At 55.5% G+C, this 23,041-nt stretch overlaps 1 protein-coding gene across 6 annotated transcripts in view; it reads left to right on the top strand.

The window, feature by feature from the left end:
• The window catches only part of OGDH (oxoglutarate dehydrogenase), a 35,726-nt gene that overhangs the window by 11,503 nt on the left and 1,182 nt on the right, over nt 1-23,041 (top strand). The window contains exons 4-21 of one of the 6 annotated variants that reach the window (XM_052806235.1): nt 4,541-4,631; nt 9,969-10,013; nt 12,422-12,537; nt 13,725-13,879; nt 14,321-14,467; nt 14,949-15,039; nt 16,018-16,197; nt 17,315-17,443; nt 17,958-18,137; nt 18,501-18,653; nt 19,357-19,459; nt 19,678-19,806; nt 20,740-20,890; nt 20,986-21,113; nt 21,197-21,375; nt 21,552-21,623; nt 22,109-22,231; nt 22,806-22,878. In XM_052806235.1, the coding sequence (XP_052662195.1) occupies nt 4,541-4,631; nt 9,969-10,013; nt 12,422-12,537; nt 13,725-13,879; nt 14,321-14,467; nt 14,949-15,039; nt 16,018-16,197; nt 17,315-17,443; nt 17,958-18,137; nt 18,501-18,653; nt 19,357-19,459; nt 19,678-19,806; nt 20,740-20,890; nt 20,986-21,113; nt 21,197-21,375; nt 21,552-21,623; nt 22,109-22,231; nt 22,806-22,878 (2,245 nt within the window). The other 5 variants (XM_052806234.1, XM_052806237.1, XM_052806236.1 and 2 more) reach the window with 5 other exon arrangements.

Below are 23,041 nucleotides of genomic sequence, written 5' to 3' on the forward strand. Positions count from 1 at the left end.
AATTTAACAAACCCGGCTGCTCTGGAGGTGTGACCATGGACTTCGCACCTATTCCTGCAAAGAAGCACCCGCTGCAGGTTGTGTTCCGCTCAGGTGTGGGGAAAATCCAGTGTACAAGGCCACAGGTTAAGGCAAGAACTGCAGCACTGGGCAAGTCCAAAGGTCTGCCCGGCCTTGGCCCTGCTCTCTGGCTTGAAGAAAGTGCCCCTGCCCTGCCCACCTCTGCAGCAGAGGTACCGACATCAATGCTGGGGCACTGCCCTGCTTTTCTTTAAGAAGGGGAAGCTGGGACGTCTTTGTGAGGACAAACATGGAGGTGACCACCCTGCCAGCTCTCTCCGGCTTGGGCGAATCGTGGCGAGCTGTTTCTAAAGGCTGTGCAGCTCTCACTGGTGGAAGAAGCGGGCAGATGCCAAGTTCAAACAAGTGGTGACTGATGTAGTTGGAAGCAGCAGCTCCAAGTCAGCGATTTGAAAGCAAAATCCGTAACCTCTTCTGCATTCCCGTCACTTCTCAGTCTCTGAATGGCAGCACTGGGAGGTGGTTGCTCTTGGATGTATTTTTCTAAGCTGTCTGCAGTGAGAAGCCCACCTCCCTTCCTACCCCGATGTCACTGTAGGGCTGTAGCTGCAGTGGCGTGTCCCCGTGGGGAAGTTCAGCACGGTGGATGGAGGTACGAAAGAGTAGGAAGGCAGAAAGAAGCCCTGCTGGTGATGGGTAGTTTAAAACCATTACCCCTTGTTCTATTGCTACACACCCTACTTAAAAGTCTGTCCCCATCTGTAAAGCCCCCTTTAAGTACTGAAAGGCTGCAGTAAGGTCTCCCCGGAGCCTTCTCTTCTCCAGGCGGAACACCCCCAACTCTCTCAGCCTTTCCTCACAGGAGAGGTCTTCCAGCCCTGGGATCATTTTTGTGGCCTCCTCTGGGCCCGCTCCAACAGGTCCGTGTCTTTCTCGCGCTGGGGACCCCAGAGCTGGATGCAGTGCTTCAGGTGGGGTCTCAGGAGAGCGGAGGAGAGGGGGAGAATCCCTTCCCTCGACCTGCTGGCCTTGATTCTTTGGATGCAGCCCAGGATACGGTTGGCTTTCTGGGCTGCAAGTGCACATTGCCGGCTCATGTCCAGCTTTTCATCCACCAATACCCCCATGTCCTTCTCCGCAGGGCTGCTCTCAGTCCACTCATTTCCCAGCCTGTATTTGTGCTTGGGATTGGCCTAACCCAGGTGCAGGACCTTGCACTTGGCCTGTAGAGGTTCCCATGGGCCCACCTCTCTAGCCTGTCCAGGTCCTTCTGGATGGCATCCCTTCCCTCTAGAGTATCAGCCACGCCACTCAGCTCAGTGCCATCGGCAAACTTGCTGACGGTGCGCTTGATCCTGCTGTCCATGTTGCCGACAAAGATGTTAATACTGGTCCCAGCGTGGACCCCTGAGGGACACCACTCATCGCTGGTCTCCACCCGGACGTCGAGTTGTTGACTGCAGCTCTTTGAGTGCGACCATCCAGCCAGTTCCTTACCCACCAGGTGGTCCACCCATCAAATTCAGGTCTCTCTACTTTAGAGACAAGGATGTTGTGTGGGACAGTATCAAATGCTTTGCACAAGTCCAGGCAGATGACATCAGTTGCTCTTCCCTTATCCACCAATGCTGTAACCACGTCGTAGAAGGCCACCGAGTTTGTCAGGCACAATTTGCCCTTAGTGAAGCCATGTCGGCTGTCACCAACCACCTCTCTGTTTTCCGTGTGCCCTATCATAGTTTCCAGGAGGATCTGCTTCATGATCTTGTTGGGCACAGAGGTGAGACTGACTGGCCTGTAATTCCTTGGTTCTTCCTTTCTTCCCTTTCTAAAAACACAGGTTATTTTTCCCCTTTTCCAGTCACTGGGAACCTCACCAGACTGCCATGACTTTTAAAATATGAGGGATAGTGGCTTAGCAACTTCATCTGCCAGTTCCTTTGGGACCCTTGGACGCATCTCCTTAGGTCTCATGGACTTGTGCACATTCAGGTTCCTTAGATGGTCTCGAACCTGATCTTCTCCTATGGTAGGTGGTACTTCATTCTCCCAGTCACTGCCTTTGGATTCTGTGAATTGGGTGGTGTGGCTAGAGCACTTCGTGGTGAAGACCAAGGTAAAAATTCATTGAGTACCTCACCTCAGCCTTTTCCATGCCGGTTGTTGCCAGGTCTCCTGTTTTGCTCATCGGGGATACGGTTTCTTTCATCTTCCTTTGTTGTCCGAGGTACCCAAAGAAGCCCTTCTTGTTACTTTTTACATCCCTAGCCAAGTTCAGCTCCAGCTGTGCCTTGGCTTTCCTGATCCCTTCCCTGCACTCTTGGGCCATATCCCTATAATCTCCCCAGGATGTGTATCCCTGCCTCCACTGCTTATGCATTTTGTTTTTGTGTTTTACTTTGGCTAACAGGTCTTGACTTAGCCAAGCTGGCCTCCTGCCTCTCTTGTCCAACTTCTCGCATGTCAGGACTGAGAGCTCTTGCACCCTAAGAAAAATGCCTTTAAATATCTCCCAGCTCTCGTTGGCTCCTTTGCCTCCAAGGGCAGTTTCCCAAGGGATCCCACGCACTCTCTGCCCTAAACAGCCGAAAGTTTGCCCCTCTGAAGTTTAGGGTCCTGACTCTACTTTTTATGCGTCTTGTACCCCTCAAGATTGAGAATTCCACCAGGGCGTGATCGCTGCAGCCCAGGCTGCCTCCAGTCTTGACCTCTCCGATAAGTTCTTCCACATTAGTGAGCAACAGGTCCTCTGTGCCTCTCTCTATTTAGGAATTTGTCCTCAATGCACTCCAGTAGTTTCCTGGACTGCTTGCAGTTCGCTGTGCTGCTTTTTCAGCAGCAGTCCGGGTGGTTGAAGTCCCCTATCAGGATCGGGGCCTGAGAGCATGATGCTTGCTGCAAATATCTGCTGTGGTCTTGTTTTGGGCTGGGGGCTTCTTGTTTCGGCTTGTGTTGCATGTGGAGAAAAACAAGCAGCATGGCTCCTATGGGGGAAAAGACCTTCTCTTTGCTCCAACCACACTGATTTGAGGATTTGCTGCATACCTGCAAACTGCCAAGTTGACCTCAAAGCCACTGGGTGCCCCCGGCTCAAAGCTGTTTGCCGGACAAAGTGGCCTCCTGGTCCCGGTGAGAGCATCCTGGCTGTGGGGAACAATGATGTGGTGAACTTGCATCCTGCCAGCTGCTAAATGATGTGCTAGCCCCCCTGCTCTGTCGCAAGACGAACAAGCAAATAGTTCTCAGACAAAGCTGGCCCAGAAGAAGAGCTTTCCGTGTGGCCACCAGTGGTCAGGGACACGTTGTCATCTGGCCCTGCTTTCTTAGCAGTTTGCCTTAATGTCGATGGCTGATTTCAGGCTCTTTGGTTAGTAAACCCACAAAAATCCTTTCCTAAAATCCCCTTGGGATACTCTGAATAGGAATGCCTTTCTGGTAAATAAGGTCAGATCAGTATGTCTGGTTTGTACACGAGGTTTAGTAATCCCCTCGTATACAAGTGATTTTTCTAACTGGTAACAGATTTGATGGCCGGGAGTATCGTTTTCACAGCGTCAAGAAGGCATTGCGCCCCATACCATGGCAGTAGTGTTTTCTGCCCTGCTCCCAGCGTAGCTGAGCCTGAAGCTTCGAGAGCAGGAGCTGTCAAGAAATAAACCATGGCTTGCCAATTGGAGAGTGCTGGCTGCTGAGATGAATTGAGTTTGCCCAGCGAGATGTGCTGCGGTCCATCTGTGGGCACCTCCTCCTGTGAAGGCGAAAAGCAAAACTCCTCATTACCTCTCATTATTCCCCGTGGCTCCCGATGCGGATTCAAACCCAGCGTGGTGACTCCGGGCCTGACTGCCGCCACCAGGAACCATCAAGGCTCTCTTGATGCCAAAGCTCTTTGGTATTTCCACACCTGCCCCTTCCCTGAAGAGTGCTCCAAGTCCTGCTGTAGGCTCCTCTCTCCAAAAGGATACTGTGAGCTGCTGACCTCTGATAGCACAGACAGGCACATGTTCTTTAGACATGTTCCTCTGCCTTTCAGAAGCTACTGCTGCTGGTGGCAACGCTTGTTTGCTCTGCCACGTTGGCAAGAGAGCACCTAGGTCTGCCAAAATCTGCAAAACTGCCCCTTCCTTTGCTATGATGCTTAGGAGGAAACCATAAGTGTGGAGTTACTGCATCTGTAGAGAGGAGGTGCTCGGACTGGACACCGGGAAAGTGGTGGGAGACCCTCAGACCTCAATTCTGGAACGTCTCTGCTGTGAAGGAGGTTGCCTTCCCCCTGTCTGCCCCGCCAAAGCCTGGCTTCAGGCAGAGCAGAGCAGTCCTTGCAGCTGATGGCACTCACACCTACATGCTGTAGTTGAAAGTAAACCCAACTTCTCCAGGCTTTAGTTGCAGCCAGAAATTGGGGTGGCTCTGCAGAAAATGCGAAGAGGGAAACTGCATGTCTTTTTTGTTGTTGTTGTTTAAGGAATGTCTCTTTGACTAACTTGTTTTAATGACTAATCTGTGTTGTTGCTTCCAGGTCAGGGGTCATCACATTGCAAAGCTTGATCCTCTCGGCATTAGTTGTGTAAATTTTGATGATGCGCCAGTAACTGTTTCTCCAAACGTCGGTGAGAATTACTCTGCAAATTAATTCTAATGTAATTTAACTTTTTTACCCCTCCCCTCTTTTGTTTTTCTCCCTTTCCCCTCTCCCTCTTGGTACCTGTTCTCCTTTCCATTCCCGGCCCATTTCATAGATTCGAGGGCATCATGTAGCACAACTCGACCCACTGGGCATCTTGGATGCAGATCTGGACTCCTCCCTTCCAGCCGATATTATCACATCCACAGACAAACTGGGTGAGGGCTTTGAGAGCAGTTAGTGCTGCATTGCTTGAGCTCCTCTCTCTTTCACAGCTTTGTAGGTAGATTGCTTCACAGTAAGGGGGGAAAGGTCTTAAGTTTCCTTAGTAATGATCACTCTAAATTTATAGCCGACCGGCCACCGTGGAGCAGTTCTGCCCCCCTCCGGCTGTCACGGCGAATGGGTCTTGTGCCAAAACCCTATTGCTCGGCTCATGTTTCTCCTCCAACTGATGCTAATTAATTATGTCATTGAACTCGCTCATCCAGGGGTGGAAGCAATTGCATCTTCCGGAAGGACAAAGCAGAGAGGTTTTGTGTTGGTGAGAGCTGGAGGTCTGTTCCCTCAGCTCCTCTTGCTGCTCTTGGGGGCCCCGGGAGCTGGGGGCAATGGGCCAGCTTCCCCTCTGTGGGGCTGAGGAGCGCCTCTTGGCGTGTCCCTGCAACAACGCCCTGCCCTCCTTCTCTCCCAGCTTGCTGCAGCATCTGTAAATCCCTTAATTGCCCCCTTTTTCCAGGACTGAGCTGTAAGTCCCTGCTGGTGATCATAACAAGGAAGCTTTGGGATGCGTTCCCGTCCAAGTAGAGAGGTGGAAATCCCAATGCCTTTGAGTGAAAGATGCATGAGTGTTGCACAGAAGCGTGTGTGGTGCTTAGGACTTGAAATCCTAATCTGAAAGTGCTTTAACTCAGCACCTCTCAACGTGTTTTAGATTTGATCTCTGTAGTACGCTGCTATTCTTCCAGCTAGAATGAGGTCGCGGCGCTGAGCTCTTTCACCTCGCTGGTGCTTTCCAAGGGTTGTTACCCTGGCACTAGAAGCACTCAAGAGGCATGCTTCTAACTTAGAGTAGAGCAGCAGTAATGATTACTAACCTCGCACAACTGAAACAGCTGATCAGAGCGTACGGTGCATGTAAATGATCTTGATTCCTTGTTCAGCTGCCAGCACAGGGACACCAGCCCTGGACCTGCTGGACCTTCATACAGGATTACGTGTACTGGGAGCGGCAGGGAGGGATTAGGTTTTGGTTGTCCCCGCTTGCAGGATGATGGGGAAGCTGCTTCGTCCCAAGGTCTGGACTTCTGATGTGCTTGTCCGGAGGACCAAGCCCTGGCTGTGCCTTGGGAGCTGGCTGGCTCTGGGTTGGAGCAAGCCCTGTGCCTGGGAGGTTTTGATGGGAAGAGGTGGGGACATGATGGCCATGAACCCAGTCACAGGAGAGGACACAAGTGCTCGGAGTCGACACTGCGAGGGGAGCAGGGAGACTTTTTTAGGTGACTTTGAAGCTACTCCCAGTGGCAGGGGAGAGGAAACGCTGGGGAAAGCCTTCTCTAGCTCAGGGCTTTTGGCCTCTGCTGTGGGTGCTCTGGTCCTTCTGAAGCAGAGCAGCAGAGGAGAGCCCTGAAGCCCCGTGCTTGGTGGACGTGTTTCCCTTTTGGGAGGAGAGCAGGAGCTACGTGAAACCCAGAGCCGGACGGCTGCAAGTGGTTGCAGTGACTGCTCTCCCTCACAAGAAAGGGGAGCTGGGTGTGGGGAGCAGAGTTACTGTACTGCTCAGTAATTCATAGATTCACAGAGTGGTCTGGGTTGGAAGGGACCTTCAGAGGTCACCTAGTCCAACCCCCCTGCCGTAAGCAGGGACATCTTTCACTAGATCAGGTTGCTCAAAGCCCCCTCCAACCTGACCTTGAACACTTCCAGGGATGGGGCATCCACAGCTTCTCTGGATAACCTCTTCCAGTGTCTCACCACCCTCAGCGTAAAAAACCTTCTTCCCGATGTCCAATCTAAACCTACCCTCTTTCGCTTTGAAACCGTTGTCCCTTCAGGCCCTGGTAAAGTCTCTCTGCGCCTTTCTCATAAGCCCCCTTCGTATACCAAAAGGCCGCAGTTAAGGTCTCCCCGGAGCCTTCTCTTCTCCAGGCGGAACACCCCCAACTCTCTCAGCCTTTCCTCACAGGAGAGGTCTTCCAGCCCTGGGATCATTTTTGTGGCCTCCTCTGGGCCCGCTCCAACAGGTCCGTGTCTTTCTCGCGCTGGGGACCCCAGAGCTGGATGCAGTGCTTCAGGTGGGGTCTCAGGAGAGCGGAGGAGAGGGGGAGAATCCCTTCCCTCGACCTGCTGGCCACGATTCTTTGGATGCAGCCCAGGATACGGTTGGCTTTCTGGACTGCAAGTGCACATTGCTGGCTCATGTCCGGTTTGTCACCCACCAGCATCTCCAAGTCCTTCTCTGCAGGGCTGCTCGCCATCCATCCATCCATCCGTGCCCCAGTCTGTGCTGGAAATGGGGATTGCCCCGACCCTTGCACTTGGCCTTGTTGAACTTCATGAACTTCACAGAGGCCCACTCCTCCAGCCTGCCCTGGTCCCTCTGGATGGCATCTCTTCGCTCCAGCATATCAACTGCACCACTCAGCTTGGTGTCACCTGCCGCTTGGCTGAGGGTGCCCTCGATCCCACTGTCTATGCCATCGACGAAGATATTAACCTGTATCGGTCCCAGTACAGACCTCTGAGGTACACTGCTCCTTACTGGTTTCCACTTGGACATTGAACTGACGGGTCTGCTTCAATGGGGAAAGTCAGCTCAGAGGGCTTTTCTTCTGCTTTGACCGTGTGCTCCAGCAGCGTCCTTGCTTCAGAGGAAGAAGAGCCCAAAAGCCCAAAGCGATCCAAGAGCAGGTCCTCCCTTGGAGCCCTAACTGCAGAGCTGGGCTGACAGCATCATCACAGCTGTAACAGAATCTGGGTAAAGCGGTATAAGCTCCATTTTTCCTGCTCCCCCAGGGTAAGCAGTCATGAGCCCAGCAGCGTGACCCAGCATGGCTCGCTGTGGTGGAAAGTATTCAGGCATGGCTGGTCTGTAGGCATCGGCTGGAATTGAATCTTAGCCCACAATCTCTGTGTCTGAGCCAGGCGTTAAGCTTTATTTCTGTTTCTTTGTGGCTTTCATACGAAGATAACTGTCATTGCGGTTCCTGGTGTTGATTTAATTACCAGGAATCCATGAATTTGTAGTCCTGGGAACAAGCTATGCTGGTATCAGCCGCTAGCTCACGCTGGAGTTGTGTCCCATGGTAGGACCCCAGACTCAAATGGCTGTGTCTAATCAAAGGAGGCTTTATTATCTTGCTGTAAGTATTATTTATACTGAATCGACTTTCCCCTGGTATCCTTATCCTAGAAAACCTCATCTGGTCAATATTAAAATACAACTTGGTGAACAGAGCTTGCAAACAACGCTCAGCAAGACGGGAGGAGAGCAGAGCGTGGGCAGAGCTCTGGCCGAGCCTAAGATCGGGTGTCGCCTGCTTGTGGCAGAGAAAGCCAATTTCTAAGCAGATCCTGCTGGCTTTTTTTGCTTTGAAAGAGTATTTCTTAACACTTGACAGAGCAGTTAATAACAGGAGTGGTTTTGAAACTTGGAAACAATCTTGTTTCCTCTTTCTGAGCAGTGAAATCCTTAAAGGTCAGCTTTTGTGGCGTGAGCTCTGCTGCCAACAGCTTAAACCATGGCTGAGCAGCGCTGTAATTCAAAGGAGTTGCATGGTTAATCTCGGAAATTGATCTTTCTTCTCAATTGCCTTTTGTTTAGCAACTGGTTTGTGTCTGGTTTGGAAGCTCTCTTTGGATTAAGCAGTGTGAACTTTGGAGAAAATGTAAGGGGGAGAAAGCCTGCCTGGGGGTACTCGGTCTGATGAGTGGTGGGGCTGGAGCCACCATATTCTTCTTTCTCTTGTCTTTTCTTTTTAAAAAACAAAATAATCTCATCCTGGTCTTCTACTGCAGCTGATCTGGCATGGTAAGTGGTGTAAAACAAGGACAAGGTGACTGCAGAAACTTTACGTGACCTGTCCGAGGAGATAATACTGTAGCATGCTGAAATCTCAGTGGTGCATGGAAGGCGGTGTGTGTCTGAGCGTCCATCCCTGTCTGTCTGTCTTTCCACGGAAAGCAGCTGCTCCTGCCTCTTGCCCAGGGGAACTGATGGAAATCGTTCTCCAGCTCGGGAAAAGCCAGGCAAGACCCTGTGGGCAGATGGGCTGGGAGGGCTGCCACCTCCCCTTTCCGCAGTTTGAGACCTTGCTAACCAAACGTCTCACCTAAATGTATGATTTTTCCCCGCTGACCAAAAGGAGAAGTGTCTTTCTTGTAACCCAGGTGAGATTGAGGCACTCGGGTCACCTAACCTAGCTGGGAAGCGCAGCTCCGGTGACGCACGCTGCTGCTGCTTCAACGGGGTCTTGGGACTTCCCAGTCCCCTTCCTGGCTCTGCTTCTGCCTTGCTGCGTCAGTTCAGCAAGTTCATTGTACCTCCTCCTCTGTGCCTCGGTTTCCCCAAAGAAAACCATGAGCTTCAGCGGGCGCTGAGGCACCTCCGATGGCTTTGGGGTACCGCGGAGCTGCTGCTCCTGCTCCAGCAGCCCTGCCTGCATCCGGCATGGTGTCCTGGTGCTCCCGCCTGTGCCGAGCATGCTCGAGAAATGATGGTGTTGTGCGTGCCTGCCTCACCATTGGTCTTCCTCATTAATGGCCTGCTCATTAACACCCCGATCCCCCTCCTGCCTGTATGTCGGCAGCAGTGGTGCCTCTTTGGGGGTGACCTTGAAATCCTCCTGGTAGCGATGAGCAGAGCAAAACCCTCCAGGAGCAGATGGTGGTGGGAGGCAGCTCCCTGCTCTGCAGAGGATAACGCTCCTCTTGATGCAGCTTGACGGGAAGATGCCTTTTGGTCCTAGCAGGTGAAGATGCCGTGCCGGGCAGTCTCCCTCTCTTGGCAGGAGCGTGCACATGAGAGGAGATCTCAAACCATGCAGCTCAACTGCTCCCCAGTGTCTGATGCCCCGTTCCCCTCCCTGCTCCTCTCTCCTCTCGCCAGACTTTCCACCGGGATTTCTTTTCCACCTAGCGCATAGTCATCCTCCATCCCAACCCTTTTGCCTCTGATGATTTTTTACTGTATTTTAAATACTGTATTTTTTTGACTTGTGCTTTCCATGACTAGTTTTCATGGTTCCAGGGTTTTTTTTTTACTAACTTTCACTGCGTCTCTCTATCTTCTCCCTTTCTGCACCCCCCTCCCTGCCCACCCCAGATCTCGCAGTGTTCAAGGAGCGGCTGAGAGTGTTAACAGTAGGAGGTATGCAATTAATGAGCCTTTAACCCTCTGGAGTGCAGGACTCTCTTTGAATAGGTTATTCTGGGCATGAACCAAGCCGGTAAAGCGGTCCCCTCCTGTCTCACACCACTCTTGAGTTTTGTAACGTGTTTATTTTTAATTTGTCCCGCTAAAAGTCTCGATGTAGGTGCTTGGTTAATGATGCTTCACCTGTAGAGATCCCCAATTTAGAGCCTCGCTGGCCTTTCCCATACTGTGTGTTTGCATGCCTAGCTTGCTAGAGTACACGTTTTGTTGTGAACATTAATTTTATGAGGCCTCAATCTCCCCAGTTAGTTCAAGTCTCCTAAAAATCCAAGCTGTCTTCTCCTGACTCTGCCCTAGTTTTGTCATGGTGAAAATTTGTCAGCTCATCCCTAGCCTTCCCCCTCCATCTGATGGTATTGCTGCCTATAAATACTGAGCGCTGTCAAAAAAGCTGGCAGGCTGCAGCAAAGCAGAAGCAGAGATGCTTAGAGCCCTGAAAACTCCTTGTAAAATCCGATACCCCCCAAAGTGTGCCTGAGTCTTCAGACTGGCGTGGCAGAGCGAGCTGAAGCCCTGTGCCGCGGGGCTGGCAGCTGCAGCAAATTACCGAGGCTTCCCTGAAACCTCCAGCCAGCAGCTTAACCGGGATGCTCTATACTAATGCTGCCTCTCTCCAGGACTTCCCTTTGGATAGAAACCACAGAGAAGTCCTGGAGACACGGGGCCAAACTGTCAGCTCCTGCCAGGAGAGAGAGCTTCGGTGCTCCCAGGCACGGCTCGGGAGCTCAGCTCCCTGGTGTCTGGCTTAATTCCTTCCCGGGGGACCAGCAGCATCCGGGAGGGTGATGTAGGCAGAGGAGGGCACGGATGGCAGTGGCAACCAGGAAAACCTCCGCTCTGGTCTTGATGTGGGTGTTCCTAGCCTCTGGCAAGCACCGTTCTCAAGGCTGCACAGGGATGAGCCGTGGCCAGCCCCGTCTCCAGCTCATCCTCTATTCCTGACCAGAGTGCAAGGGATAGACTCTTTTAAAATGAAGTTCAAGGAGGGCCAGCTCTGGAAGGGCAAATTTTTGGCCCACAGGAAGGTGGATTACGCTGCCCTGCAGCGTTTAGGGGGTGGCATCCCCCGTACCTTCCCTAAAAGAGACCCCACCTGGGGCGTTGGACTGGTTTGGAGGGAGCTGGGAGGAGCAGTGGTAACTCTGCCTCCTCTGTGGCTCCTGCCCTGGGTTAGAAGACACCTTGAAACCTGGCTCTGTTGGGAGTTTGGGGGGGACAAACAGGGGCCCGAGGGAGGTGTTAGGGCTCTGGGCTGATAGCAGGCAGCTCCGCTCGTCCGCCCTCCTTCCAGCCAAGCTGCTGCTTCAAAAGGGTCTTGGGACTTCCCAGTCCCCTTCCTGGCTCTGCTTCTGCCTTGCTGCATCAGTTCAGCAAGTTCATTGTACCTCCTCCTCTGTGCCTCGGTCTCCCCAAAGAAAACCATGAGCTTCAGCGGGCGCTGAGGCACCTCCGATGGCTTTGGGGTACCGCGGAGCTGCTGCGGGCCCTGGCGGGGACTTGCCGACTCCGTAACAGCAGCAGGCGGTGCCAGGGCTCATCTGCAGCTCTAAAACCTGACCTTCGGCTCTGAGCCCTGCTTAGCACCTTCTCCAGGCACAGCCCAGCTCCCTGCAGCCCCTCGTGCCATTTGTGGGAGCCACCTATGAACCACGAGGTGCCAGCACCAAAAAGGAGGGGGTTTGTTGAGCAGAGCTAAGCTAAACCCCTAATTAAAAGGCTGTTAATTGGGCCGAGGGGGTATCTGGGCAGCAAAACCCCCGAGGGGCCAGCTGGCTGCCCCAATCCCGGGCTGAGCTATTCAGGAGAGTCCATCGCAGAGCCCTGATGCCGTTTTCTCTCTTGCTTCTCTTTCTCTCCCTCTTTGGGGTTTGTCTGCTTTAACCATTTCCTTCTCCGCGTTGACTCTTCATTTTTAATTCCCACTGTGTGGTGACACCTCCGTTGTGCTCGGTGACTCCTCAATTCCTGTGTCTTTTCTCTACCCTCTGTTACAATTTGCGTTGTATTTTTTGCGTTCTTGGGGCTACAAACTTCCTGACTCTCACCCTGGATTTTAATTGCCGATTTACATGCGTATATATATTGCTTTGTGTTTTGTTTCCTGCGTTACCTTTCATAATAACCTTGTTGTTCTGTGCTTAATGTCTTTTTGTTTAATTACGGCTTGGGTTTTATCCATATAAACCTCCTTTATGCTTATTTTTGGTTTTATGCTGCTTTTTTTTGTCCCTTCCCCACCTCTCCCAAATGCACCCGGTCCCTGCGTGACGGTGTCTCCCCCGCCCCTCTTCCTTCCTTCTCTCTCTTGCTTTCGCTTGTCCCACCCATGAAAAATCCTGCAGGCTTTTATGGGCTGGACGAATCTGACCTCGACAAGGTCTTCCACTTGCCCACAACCACTTTCATCGGTGGAAATGAATCGGCTCTTCCGCTCCGGGAAATCATCCGTCGCCTGGAGGTGAGGAGGGCAGGGAGGGCTGCGAGAGACCTGTTTGCAGCCCGGGGTGGGGGCAGAGCAGTTGCTTTTTTGAAGGTCCTGGGCCCTGCTGCTTCCCACAGCCTGGGCCAGCCGGCAGATTTTAAGCTTTTCAGGTTGGCAGCTGCTCCTCGGTGCTTGCCCCACTCGTAGCAGCTGCCCCGTGTTATCTGCTCATGCCTGATCACCTCCAGCTTCATGCTGCGTTGGGGCAATGCGTTTGGTCTACCCAAGGTGGAGCAAACCCCAGGCAACTAAATATTACATTTTTGGAAACGTCTCCAGCTATGTTTTCCAGTTTAAAGTGGCAGATGGTGCTGGGAGAGCACAGGAGTGGGCTGGAGGCAGGCGATACCCGCTCTGTGCACTGCAGTAGTGCTGCTGCCCTGCGTGGAGGGTCTTGGTGCAGGAGCAGCTCCAACCTGGGGCTGCAGCTTCCAGCTCTTGCAGCCGGTTCCCCTTTCCTGCCAAATTTCATACCCTGCTCTGCCTGAGAGTGCAGACGGCTCCCAGGCAAGCTGCAGGCTTGCTCAGATGGTCTCTGCCGAGACAGGTTGACCTTGGGAGAAGCAAAGCTGCGCTGACATTTGAGATAAGCTGCAAGAAGAGGCTCCTTATTTGTTGGGGAAGGTTGTCCCCGCCATACGAAGCAGGGTTGTGGACCTGGTCACAGCTGATGCCACCAAGAGGGAAAATCTTGCCTTCGAGGTGGATGTAAAGGACTCGAGGGTCTGATCCTGGGCTCCTCGGGGAAAGGAAATTAAACATTTTGATGCTGGGTCATGTGCAGCGTCCGAGCTGCCCCGCAGCATCCTGGGATGTCCCCCGTGGCGTCCGCTTTCCTGGGAAGACAGGTCAAACCAGGCTCCCAAAATGGGGCTGGCGTGGTGCTGGCTGCCAGGCACTGCTCACGGGTCCCCCCCCAGGCTGCCATCGCAGGCAGCACTTGTCCGTGTTCAGGCAGCGTGGTGTGGCCGCCAGACAGGAGGGTTTGTGTCTCCACTGGTGCAGGAGGGCTCTTTGTCTTGCTGAAAGGTTAAAGAGGGAAATGAAAGAGTCCTTGGCCTCGTGGTCCGATACAATGCCACACGTGCCCGTCTCTGCGGGGGGTGAGGAGGTGCTAAAGCCCTGGCTGTTGTCTCACAGCCCTTCTTCTCCCGTCGGGGCAGATGGCGTACTGCCAGCACATCGGCGTGGAGTTCATGTTTATCAACGACCTGGAGCAGTGCCAGTGGATCCGGCAGAAGTTTGAGACCCCGGGCATCATGCAGTTCACCAGCGAAGAGAAACGCACGCTGCTGGCCAGGCTGGTCCGCTCTACCAGGTACCCCAGGGGGCTGTTCACCACCTCCTTATCTTCCCTTGCTGCCAGGGGTGGTTTGCTCCCAGCCGGCGTGACACGGTCACCACCTGAGTCACATCTTGACGTCATCTGTCGCGGTCCGCTTAATCATCAGGGTGACGCCAGTGAGCTGCCAGGCTGGCAGGCTCAGGTGCTGGCAAAGAGCCTGAAAACGTGGATGATCCTGAAAGAAAAGGTCTAAAAATAAGGTTTAAGTGCAGCACAGTGATGGGGTGGGGGAGCGGCCAGCTGGGCTCTGCGGGAGGGTACGGGGGTGACTGGGAAGGCTGTCAGGCTGCTGCGTGATGCCTGCTTGCACATCACTTGGTGCTGTGGCTCCCTCACTGCGGTCTCCGTCCTTTCTCTGGTTTCTGCCCGCAGCTGTAGCCCTGGCACTGATCCCTCTCTCCCTTTGCCTTCCAGGTTTGAGGAGTTTCTCCATCGGAAGTGGTCTTCGGAGAAGCGTTTTGGTCTGGAGGGCTGTGAAGTCCTGATCCCAGCCTTAAAGACCATCATTGATAAGTCGAGTGAGAAGGGAGTGGATTATGTTATCATGGGGATGCCCCACAGGTAACCCTGCCTCTCTCCACGGCGGTGCTTGGGGCGCGGAGGAGGGGGATGCTGCTGGGGTTCGGTGCTGGAGGGCACACTGGTTTTTGCCATCATCTAACTGGTCTTGGCTGGTAGGGCACCTTAGCTGGAGAGCTCAGGCCTTGGCTGCTATGCACTCATTGTGGTGTTTTCAGCTTCAGCTCGTTTGTAAATTCATCTGGAGAGGGGTCGTGGCTCGAGTGACAGAGCTGGAATCCCAGAGCAGGATTCGGCCTGCCTGCTCTGGGGCAGCTGTCGGGATGCAGTGGCGGCCAGTCCATCCCCAGGCTGAGGTCTGCAGTCTCCTTGGGACCCCCCTCCCCGGGTGACCCTACAGCTGTCGCAGGAGGTGTGGGGTTGTTGCACCGCCTCTGCGTGACGGGGGGGAATAGCAGGTCACCGTCGGCACTCGATGCCCAGCTGGCACTGCTGGCTACCAACAACGGTCTTGCTTTTGCAGGGGACGCCTGAATGTTCTCGCCAATGTGATCAGGAAAGAGCTGGAGCAGATCTTCTGCCAGTTCGACTCCAAGCTGGAAGCTGCTGATGAGGCGAGTCTCCTCCTCTGCCTGTAGCAGGTTGCTGTTGCCTGTCCCTATGCGGTCCCCGAAGGCCGTGGCCATGCAGCGTGAGCCGGATTGTGCCACTGCATGCGCTGTCACTCTGTGGCGTCGGCATTGCAAGGATTTCCACGTCGCACGCGCACCCGTGCGACTGAAGCCTTCGTGTCGATGCCGGTGTTGGTCTGTCCTTGCCTGTCCTGGGGGTGACGTGTGCCCTGGCCGCTGCCAGTGTCTCCAGCGCAGGCTGGTCGGTCAGCGGGTCTCCATGGGCGTAAAGCAGCCTTGGGGTGAATGACGAGGTGAGGGGAAGGCGGCCAGGAACAGAGGTTGGCTTGTACCCTTGCAGCAGCCCCTGGTCCCCATACGGGGCCCTAAAGCAGCTCCAAAAGCCCCGAGGCTCAAATCACTTGTGCCACAGGCTCTGTCACTGCGACGCAATCGTGCTCCAAAGCTTCCGGCATCATAAGCTGGGGTGATTTGGCTTTTGGAGAGCTGGGCTGGGCTGGCTTTATCCTGCCATGCCCTTCAGGTGGGGTTTCGAGGTGAGCAAGCAGCAGCCTGGGGCGTCGAGATGCCCCGACTGGGAGCTGCGGCATGTCTTAAGGGGTGCCAGGGATGGCTGTACTGCCGCAGCGCAGTCAGAGTTCGGATGAGCATTACCTGTTTTCCAGTGTCTTCCCCAAACCCAACACACTTGATTCTTCCCCTGCACCAAGAACCTTACCTAGATGGGCTTGATGCATACCTGAGGTTTGTTGGCGGTTTGGCACCTGGAACTGGCTGCTTTGGCTTTGCTGGCTGCCAGGTCAGCTCCTAAAGCGAGTGCCTGCTGCTTTCTGCCAGTCCCTCCAGAAAACGCTCCCTTCTTCCAGCCCTTGGGGTCAACGCTGCCCTGCCTCAAGTCTCCTTCCATGCCCCAAAAGCTGCTCGCATTCCTGGGGGTGACTCTCCTCTCCCATCCATCAGGGCTCCGGTGATGTGAAGTACCACCTGGGAATGTACCACCGCCGGATTAACCGCGTCACTGACAGGAACATCACCCTTTCCTTGGTGGCAAATCCTTCTCACTTGGAGGCGGCTGATCCCGTTGTTCAAGGCAAGACTAAAGCGGAGCAGTTTTACTGCGGGGACACGGAAGGGAAGAAGGTGAGTGGTGCTGAGAAGCCTACAGTGAAGTGGCCTGGGCTGGACAGGGTTTGGTGGGAGGCAGGCTAGTGGGAAAGTGAAGAAATCCAGCTCGTTTTTGTTTGCTGTGCCCTTCCCCTTCTGTCACACTGCTATTACCCTGACTTTGCTCCCCCATCCTTCCCTGCTGTCTTTGGGGATAACTTCGGTAGGAGCTCACCCACCCCGGGCTCCCATTGCTGCTTCCTCCATCTCTGAATGCCCGGCTTAGCCGGGCTGTGGGGAGCGGCAGACACCCAAACCCCTGGTTGGAAAGCAGGGAAATGAAGGATGCTCTGGTAAGCTAACCCAAGCATCACAGCTCAGGGGGCTCAGCAGTAGGAGCCTCAAGCTGAAGGATCTCAATATGACCAGGGACAATGATTTCTGGGGCTGGGAAAGCTGGAGCTGGCAGCAGGAGGCAGCTCTCTGCACCCAGGTGGGATAGCAGGCGGGGAACAGGCTGCGGCGGGGGTTTATTTGCGGTCTGATTCATCGCAGACCTGTCTCCAACACCAAGAATTGGAAGGGTGAGATCAAAAGTGCTTCCCTTCCTCCTACACTGCAAGGGCTGGATATAAATAGACAAACTCTGTCCTCGTCTGACAGGCGGCGTCCTCAGCCAGCCCCTGGGTACGATAGCAAAATAACATCACTGAAGCTGGAGCGAGCTCCCAGCCCGTCTCCTGCCCGAAGGTGGTCTGGGGTGAAAGCGTGGGGGAAAGGGGCATTTTTCTCATCTTCCCCCGGTTAAGAAAAAGGCTTTGCTTTGAGATGTATGCGTTTGGGAATGGGACTTGCCTCCCACCCGCTGTGTGCCAGGTGTCATCCCGCTGGCCAGTCGAGGCGCCATGAGTGTGCTGCCCTTGTGCGGGGAGAGAACTGCCGGCCACAACCTTCTCCCTGGTGGTTGTGCCAGCCGTGGCCGGCTCTGCTCCGATCCCCTGAGAAAGCATCGGATGTGTTGATGAGCTGCTCTCCGTCCTTTCTGGGACGCTGAAGGCTCATGGGGATAAGACTTGGGCCCTTTCCTGGTGGCTGCCCCTGCCCGCCATCCCTGCAGAGCCCCTGCTGACCACCGTGGCTTCACGTCTCCCAGGTGATGTCCATCCTCCTGCATGGAGATGCCGCTTTCGCAGGGCAGGGCATTGTGTATGAGACGTTCCACTTGAGCGACCTGCCATCCTACACCACCCACGGCACCGTCCACGTCGTGGTGAACAACCAGGTGAGGAGCAAATCTCCTGTGTCCACGGGGGTCCCTTGCAGACCAGCCTCTGCAGGCTCAGGTCTGGATGGTAGCTGGCAGCAGGCAGTAGCTGTTTCCCAGCCAATGTTCCTGGCATAAGCCATAATCCTGAGGTTAGCAGGGGGTACTTTATACCCAGCTGCTCAATGGTAGCAGCTTTTGAATCCAGCCTGGCGCAGAGGTGGTGCAAACTGATGCTTGGCATGTGAGATCATGCAGGGCTGCTCCGTTCTGCCCCTGCATAAACCAGAGACATTTCACTGGAACCAGCCCATCCCTGCGGGTGCAGAGGGATGACGGCTTAGGCGCAGGGACCGGGATGGGCTACAGCGCCTGGGGCGCAGGAGGCAGGCAGGTTGTGCTATGACCGAGCAGCGCAGCTGTGGGGGAACGCCCAGCTCAGCTGCAGCAGCTGAGCTGCCCTTGAAGCTGCGTGTACCGCTTTCCAAATCTTTACCACTGTGCTGGTCCTGTTCCCTCTCACCCGCTACAGATTGGCTTCACAACAGACCCCCGGATGGCCCGCTCCTCCCCGTACCCGACCGATGTTGCTCGTGTGGTGAACGCACCCATTTTCCACGTCAACGCGGATGACCCGGAGGCTGTTGTCTACGTGTGCAATGTGGCAGCAGAGTGGCGAAGCACCTTCCATAAGGATGTGGTGGTGGATTTGGTAAGATGCGTGGCATGAGGCTTTATCCTAAAGCTGTGGCTCTGCTGTGGACGCTCACCGATACCTCTCGGGGTGTACTTTCTGAAAGCTGAGGTTTCTCTTCAGGGCTTGTCTGGCCCTTTTGACATGAGGGGAGGGAGGAGGCGGTGTAAAGCAAGGCACTGAGGCTGTAATAGCACTTGGAGAGGTGACACTCTCTCTGTATGGAGCCTACCCTCGCTGCCAGCATTGGGGAGGGCACGCTTGGGTCTCTCCTGGGCTGTTTTGGACCCTTCCTAGCAGAGAGACCCAGGTACCTCCAACTGCTTTTGGAGCTGCGGGTTGCAAGCAGCTGCTTTCAAAGGCTCTTTCCCTTCCCAACAGGTTTGTTACAGGCGCAATGGTCACAATGAGATGGATGAACCCATGTTCACGCAACCCCTGATGTACAAACAGATCCGGAAACAGAAGCCGGTGCTGCAGAAATACGCAGAGCTGCTGATTTCACAGGGGGTGGTAAATCAGCTGGAGTATGAGGTACTGTCCCCTGGGGCCTGGGAGGAAAACTGTGGGCAGCATCTCTGGGGAAAACTACTTGTTTGGTTCAGACCTGGGTGTGAACGATGTGATGGGGCCCGTCTCTGCTTGTGCTTGTCACCTAAAGGTGGCAGAGCTGTGCTAGGGTTGGGCGAGAGCTGCACACCTGGCAGTGACAGGGTTAGGAGCCGAGGCTCGTCCTTGGACTGTGCCAGCTCTGAACAGCACAGGAACGTATAGTTCAAGGATTGCCCTGTGATCAGTGCAGCACAGGCCGTACGGCACTGGGCCACTGTGGCATGGCAGGGACCCATGGGAGAGTCGGGCTCTGCAGCACTCGGGCTTGCTGTGGCCTGGGGGTATCCGGGGCAGGTCCCCCACCCCGGCTGCTGCCCTGGCAGCAAGCGCGGCAGCAGCTCTGCCAGCTCTTCCTTGCCCTGGTACCACTTCGCAGCATCTTTAGGGTTGAATGCGAGTTGTTGCTTCGGACGGCAGCAGAGCTGTCGCCTGGGGGACAGGGGCCTCCAGCAGCAGCTCTGCTCTCTAAGGCTGAGCTGCGTGGCCCTGGGGCTCCCCTGCTGTGGGGAGCAGCTGTGCCCTCCAGCTCCCCCCTTGCAAGCTCACCCTGAGATCCCCAGGCTCGGCACCCTTGTTTGGAGACCCCTTTGCTAATGCTTTTCCTCCTCCTGGTTCTGCCTTTTAGGAGGAAATTGCCAAGTACGATAAGATCTGTGAGGAGGCCCACGCGAGATCCAAAGATGAAAAGATCTTGCACATCAAGCACTGGCTGGACTCACCCTGGCCTGGTAATTCGTCAGCGATGTTTTGGAGGTCCCTAGCAAAGAGCCTGGCTTCTCTAGAGCCGTAGTGGCTATTTTCCAGTAAAACAGCCTGGTGGGGAGGTGGGGTGGTGCTCTCTGCTCCTGGCATCCCCACCCTTGCTTGAGGGTGTCCGTGACCTGAGCTCTTCACACGGAGCCGGGCATCGCTCCCACAACACGGTGGACTGCTCCTCCTCCTACAGGTTTCTTCACTCTGGATGGCCAACCCCGGAGCATGACCTGCCCTTCCACCGGTCTGAACGAAGAGGACTTGACGCACATCGGTCAAGTGGCCAGCTCAGTGCCGGTGGAGGATTTCACTATCCATGGAGGTAGGAGCTTGTGGAAGCTATGCAGACTGGATGTTTGTTCTAGAGAAGATGTGGGATAGAGCTGGAATGTGGCCTGGAAGGAAGGGACCTGTTACAGTGCTCTGATATGTGCAGCCAGCAGGTCGAGGGAAGGGATTCTCCCCCTCTCCTCCGCTCTCCTGAGACCCCACCTGAAGCACTGCATCCAGCTCTGGGGTCCCCAGCGCGAGAAAGACACGGACCTGTTGGAGCGGGCCCAGAGGAGGCCACAAAAATGATCCCAGGGCTGGAAGACCTCTCCTGTGCAGAAAGGCTGAGAGAGTTGGGGGTGTTCCATCTGGAGAAGAGAAGGCTCCGGGGGGACCTTAACTGCAGCCTTTCAGTATATGATGGGGACTTCTGAGAAAGGCGCAGAGAGACTTTTTCCCAGGGCCTGTAGTGACAGGACAAGGGGCAACGGTTTTAAAGTGAAAGAGGGTAGGTTTAGATTGGACATCGGGAAGAAATGGTTTACGCTGAGGGTGGTGAGACACTGGAAGAGGTTGTCCAGAGAATCTGTGAATGCCCCATCATTAGAAGTGTTCAGAGTCAGGTTGGAGGGGGCTTTGAGCAACCTGATCTAGTGAAAGATGTCCCTGCTGATGGGGGGGGGGGTGGGACTAGGTGACCTCTGAAGGTCCCTTCCAACCCAAACCCTTCCGTGAGTCTGTGAGAATTACTTCATGAGGGAGCTGTGGTTAAGGGAAGTGAACCGAGGAGTAGCTCTTCTTCGGAGCTGATCCTTCCCTGCAGTCCTGATTCCTCGTCCCTGGTTCATCCTTTCGGCAGAGGTGGATCCGTTCCTCTGCCCCCGGGCATTTGCAGTCTATGAGTTCGTGGGCAGGTTGTGGGACAAACACGGTGTCGCTGGAGCTCCCTCCCACGCCAGCTACGAACCGGCTTCTGTCCCGGCAGGTTTAAGCCGTATTCTGAAAACCCGCGGGGAGATGGTGAAGAACCGGACGGTGGACTGGGCCCTGGCAGAGTACATGGCGTTCGGCTCCCTGCTCAAAGAGGGCATCCACATCCGCCTGAGTGGCCAGGATGTTGAGAGGGGGACATTCAGGTAAAGCCGTGCTTTTGGTGGCTGTAAAGGTGATTCCAGCCTTTCCAGAAGGGAGCTGAAGGGTGACGATGGAGTAACGCTTTCCCCTCTTCCAGCCATCGCCACCATGTCCTGCATGATCAGAACGTGGACAAGAGGACCTGTATCCCCATGAACCACCTCTGGCCCAACCAGGCTCCTTACACCGTCTGCAACAGCTCTCTGTCGGAGTACGGCGTCCTTGGTGAGTGAAGAGGTCTGCGCCTGCCGCCTGGGGGTGAGGCCACTCTGGGAGGATAACCCCCTCGCTTCTTTCCCATCCCTCAGGATTTGAGCTGGGCTTCGCCATGGCCAGCCCCAACGCCCTGGTGCTTTGGGAAGCCCAATTCGGGGACTTCCACAACACCGCTCAGTGCATAATCGACCAGTTCATCTGTCCCGGGCAGGCCAAGTGGGTCAGGCAGAACGGCATCGTCCTGCTCCTTCCCCACGGCATGGAGGGCATGGTAAGGACCCCCAAGCTCGTGGGCACCCCGGGGTGCCCATTGCCTGGACTGCACCAGAAGCAAAGCTGAGGGCAGCAGCAGCAGGTGGCACTGCTCGTGGCGTAGCAGTGCCCAGCACGGGCTTCTCGCGCCAGCCTTGTCCCCCACTCACCCTCCCCCCTGCTTGGTCCCCACAGGGTCCCGAACACTCCTCCGCCCGCCCGGAGCGATTCTTGCAGATGTGCAACGATGATCCCGACGTCTTCCCCGTGAGTGGCAGCCGCGCTGAGCTCAGCCCGGCTCTCCTGTGTCCTGGATCCAACTGCTGCTTTGAAATGGGGAGGGGGGCAATAACACCCGTGTGGGCTCAGCGCAGCGCGGTCGGAGCGGGTGTCGTGGAGCTGGTAGCAGGAGGCATGTGATGCCCTGGGCTCGTGCTGCAGCTGGGAGGGTTTGGGGTAGGGGGCTGAACCCAGTGCCCAGGCTGCTCCTCCACTGCCCCTGGGGCTGCTGCACAACATGAGGCAGAGGTGGCCCCGAACGTGGCGTGGGAGGGGGTTGCTGGCTGCTCCAAGGCGGGGGGGCGGGCGCAGGCCTGCAGCCTCTCCCAGGTCTCTGTGGGTCTCCATGTGCTCTGGAGGGGGAGAGGAGGGAGGGAGGGCTGGGTGCCACTCTCCTCCCCGCTGCCGGAGCTGCGAGGCCAAGGGGCACCTTGTGTTTCTTGAAATCCCCTTGACCATGCTCGCCGAGGCAGAAACTGGACGACTTCGACGTGCGCCAGCTCTATGACTGCAACTGGATTGTCGTGAACTGCTCCACTCCGGCCAACTTCTTCCACGTCCTCCGGCGCCAGATCCTCCTGCCCTTCCGCAAACCGGTCAGTGCCGGCAGCTCCGTGCCCGGCAAGGTGCCAAGGCTGGGCAGCCCCGCGCCCCTGCCAAGCCTGGGGACGGGACTCTGGGCGGGCTTGTTCTTGCACCTCGGCAGCAAACACAGGCAGTTTGCCTCTGCCTGGGCCAAGGACCTCTTGGTGCTCAGGGCTGGTTTGGTACATGACGTGCTGCCGGCTGGCTCGTGCAGGCTGGGGTGGCTGCAACCCCTTCGTGCACTCTGCGGGGAGGTCAGAGACATTGGGGCCGGCGGGCATCGGGAAATAACCCGGTCCAGCTGCTTGTCTTCAGTTCCAGCCGTGGGGCAGGCAGGTCCCTGGCAGCACCTCAGCCTGTTCCCCAGGGGAAATCCGGACTGGGAAAGCCGGTGCTGTTGGAAACCAGTGCCCAATCTGGCAGAGCGTGGCAGCCGAGCGAGGAGCAAATTTCCTGTGGCTTCTCCCGTGCTCGGGCAGGGGAGGGCAGGCAGGAGGGGCGGGTCGGTCCTCCGGCCTTTGCTTGCAGGGGAGGTGTTTTTGGTGAGGCTGACTGCCTTGCTCTGCCTCTTCTTCCCCCCTCCAGCTGATAATCTTCACTCCGAAGTCGCTGCTGCGCCACCCCGAAGCCCGCTCCAGCTTTGATGACATGCTGCCAGGTATGAGCAGCGTGGAGGCGTCTGTTTTCCCCTCTGTGCCGCTCTGTGGGATGAAGGGTGAAGGGCCGGAGCCGGCCTCCTCGGGTAAAGTCCGCCTGGCAGCAGCATCCCCATGCCAAAGAGTGGCTGAGTGAGGCTGACGCCACCGGCATCGGGGCATCGC

Source organism: Harpia harpyja, chromosome 13 (genome assembly GCF_026419915.1).
Source record: "Harpia harpyja isolate bHarHar1 chromosome 13, bHarHar1 primary haplotype, whole genome shotgun sequence".
Classification (NCBI taxonomy): domain Eukaryota; kingdom Metazoa; phylum Chordata; class Aves; order Accipitriformes; family Accipitridae; genus Harpia; species Harpia harpyja.